At 56.0% G+C, this 2,356-nt stretch overlaps 1 protein-coding gene across 1 annotated transcript in view; it reads right to left on the bottom strand.

Annotated features, from left to right (window-relative positions):
• USP47 (ubiquitin specific peptidase 47) overlaps positions 1-2,298 on the bottom strand; it is a 53,785-nt gene extending 51,487 nt beyond the window's left edge. Inside the window, exon 1 of the mRNA XM_015630765.2 lies at positions 2,016-2,298. Within this exon, the coding sequence (XP_015486251.2) occupies positions 2,016-2,054 (39 nt within the window). The 5' untranslated portion in view covers positions 2,055-2,298. The remainder of the gene's footprint in view (positions 1-2,015) is intronic.
• Positions 2,299-2,356: the final 58 nt, after the last annotated feature.

Below are 2,356 nucleotides of genomic sequence, written 5' to 3'. Positions count from 1 at the left end.
GGGCTCGGAGCTCGTTAGCACCGGGACCCGGGCGGGCTCGGAGCTCCAGGCCCCGCCACACGGGCTCCGTCCCCTCGCCCCGGGCCGCAGGGCCAGCCGAGGCTGCTGCAGCGGGATTCAGGCGCTCCCGTGCAGTGCCGGTGCCGGGCTGGAGCGGACGGGGAAGCGCAGCCTGGTCCCGCTGCCGTGCGAACCCTTCCTGTTCCTTGAAGTGCGGTGAAGTTGAGAGTGCTCGCTGTAATTCCGAGGTTAATAGCTCGTTTGCAAACGGAGTGCAAGGCTCTTTCCCTGGTATTGCTTAATCGCTGAGTTTTGTCCACAACGAGCTGAACTGTATTTGGTTTTTGTGCCACTGAAACACACTGAACGCCAAGTCACTAGAATAAAACGTGCTTTAGAGGAAAAGTAGTTAATGTCCACTTCACTGCAAAAAAAAAAACAACTTACTCTTTGTAAGAGAAAAGCATTCTACTTGCCAAATGAACGATGCTATATGGTAGCTGTGCATTTCTGTACAACTGTTTTTCTTATTATTTTAGTGTCCTCTTGTGGAAAAATGCAGTACTGAGGACAGTCTGGTTTTGTGTCCATGAAGTTTCGGGGTTTGGGGTAATTTTTGAAATCCACTGTACTACTGGAGGCTACTGAAGCCTTAATAAAATTGAATGATCTTGTCTCCTTTTTCATGTTCAAAGTATCTAACTTCTCAGGTTCCTCTCTGCTCTCTCAGAGATAAGTGTCAGCTTTTGGAATCACTATATGTTATTAGTCTTTCTATTAGTATAGTATGCTTTTTAAAAAAGGCTTCAAAATGGTCATTTCTCTAAATAACATCAGTAGTTTTATTTTCATCTTTCAGATATGCCATGGAAATGCTGTTTCTGACTTTGTTGTGTTTTCTCTGGGTTTTTTAAATTTTTTGCTCCTTGAATTAAGCACAGAAATCCTCTCACTGAAAACCTTAAAGCAGTTTTAAATTATATTATTTATCTTGTAAAGGTCAGAGGGTTCTTTGGCACAGGAGCTCTTGCCCTGTGGATTTGGAATATGTTGCACCTGAAAGCCCCTCATGTTAGATCTTTGAGCTCTAATATGATAAAATCAGGTCCTGAGACAGGAACCTGCGAGTCCCTTGCTGTTATAATGTTATTTTATGTTAGCACAGGGTTTTGTAGAGCTACTCCTCTACAAGAGGAAGGGAAATGTCTAAAATAGTGGGGTTTTTATTATGAAAGGCAGTATGAAATGAAGGAACTCGTGTTTCTGGAAGGTGTTTTACTCATGCTTATCAGCCATGCTGTGCATTAAAAGGTTTGGGATTTAGTTGGGGTGTGTTTTGAGGGGGACTTTTGTAAGCCTAGGTGTGGGGAAAGGTAAAACTGCAGAAGAAGTGATGTCAACATCTGTAGGTGACTGAAGGAGCTGCCCAGCCATCTGCAGGTGCCCAGAGGTGTCCAAAGGGCCCCGAGATCAGCGAGCAGCGCTTGGGGCCAAGAGGCAGAANCGGGCCGGCTCCTGCTCTGTCCCTCGGTCCCTGTCCCTCGGCCGAGACCCGTCGGGCCGGCTCCTGCTCTGTCCCTCGGTCCCTGTCCCTCGGCCGAGACCCGTCGGGCCGGCTCCTGCTCTGTCCCTCGGCCGAGACGCTCTGGGCGGCAGGAGCGGCCCCGCTGCCTCCAGCCCCGTGCCACCGGCCCGGCCCGGCCCGCGCAGGCCGGGTTCCCCGCATGCCGAGGGGCGGACAGGTGCAGCCCTCGGGCCGCCCGGGGCCCTGCGCAGCCCGGGCTCAGCCCCGGCCTCCTCCTCCTCCCCTGGCCAGCCCCTTCACCCGCGCACCACCACCACCACCACCGCCGCCGCCGGCCCCGCACAAAGACGGGCCCGCGCCCGCCGGGCCGCGCAGGGAGGGAGCGGAGCGGAGCCGAGCCAGGCCGGGCCGGGCCGGGCCTCCTCCGCTCCTTCTCGGTCGGCGCCGACGCCCCGGGCCTACCGCCCGCCGCCTCCGCCTCCCGCCTCACCTCTTTGGGGACGAGCTGGTTCTCCTCGCTGGGCACCATGGCCGGTGGCGCGGCGCGGAGCCCGCAGCAGGCTGAACCGAGCGCCGTCGTCAGCAGCAGCGGGAGGCGGGGGGACGCCCGCGGCTCATCCTTCTCCTCCTTTTCCTCCTTCTTCTTCTCCTCCTCCTCCTCCTTCTTCTCCTCCTCTTCTTCTTCTTCTTCCTCTTCTTCTTCCTCCTCTTCCTCCTCCTCCTCTTCCTCCTCTTCCACCTCCTCCGCTCCCGCGGGCAGCGCCGCGGCTCCGCCCCGCCGCCAATCCATGGCAAAATGGCCGCCGGCGCGGTTCTCGCGAGAGCCGCCCC

The sequence above is a fragment of the Parus major genome, chromosome 5 (genome assembly GCF_001522545.3).
Source record: "Parus major isolate Abel chromosome 5, Parus_major1.1, whole genome shotgun sequence".
Classification (NCBI taxonomy): domain Eukaryota; kingdom Metazoa; phylum Chordata; class Aves; order Passeriformes; family Paridae; genus Parus; species Parus major.
The sequence above is the reverse complement of the archived record's forward strand: the minus strand, read 5'-3'. Positions and strand labels throughout refer to the sequence as shown.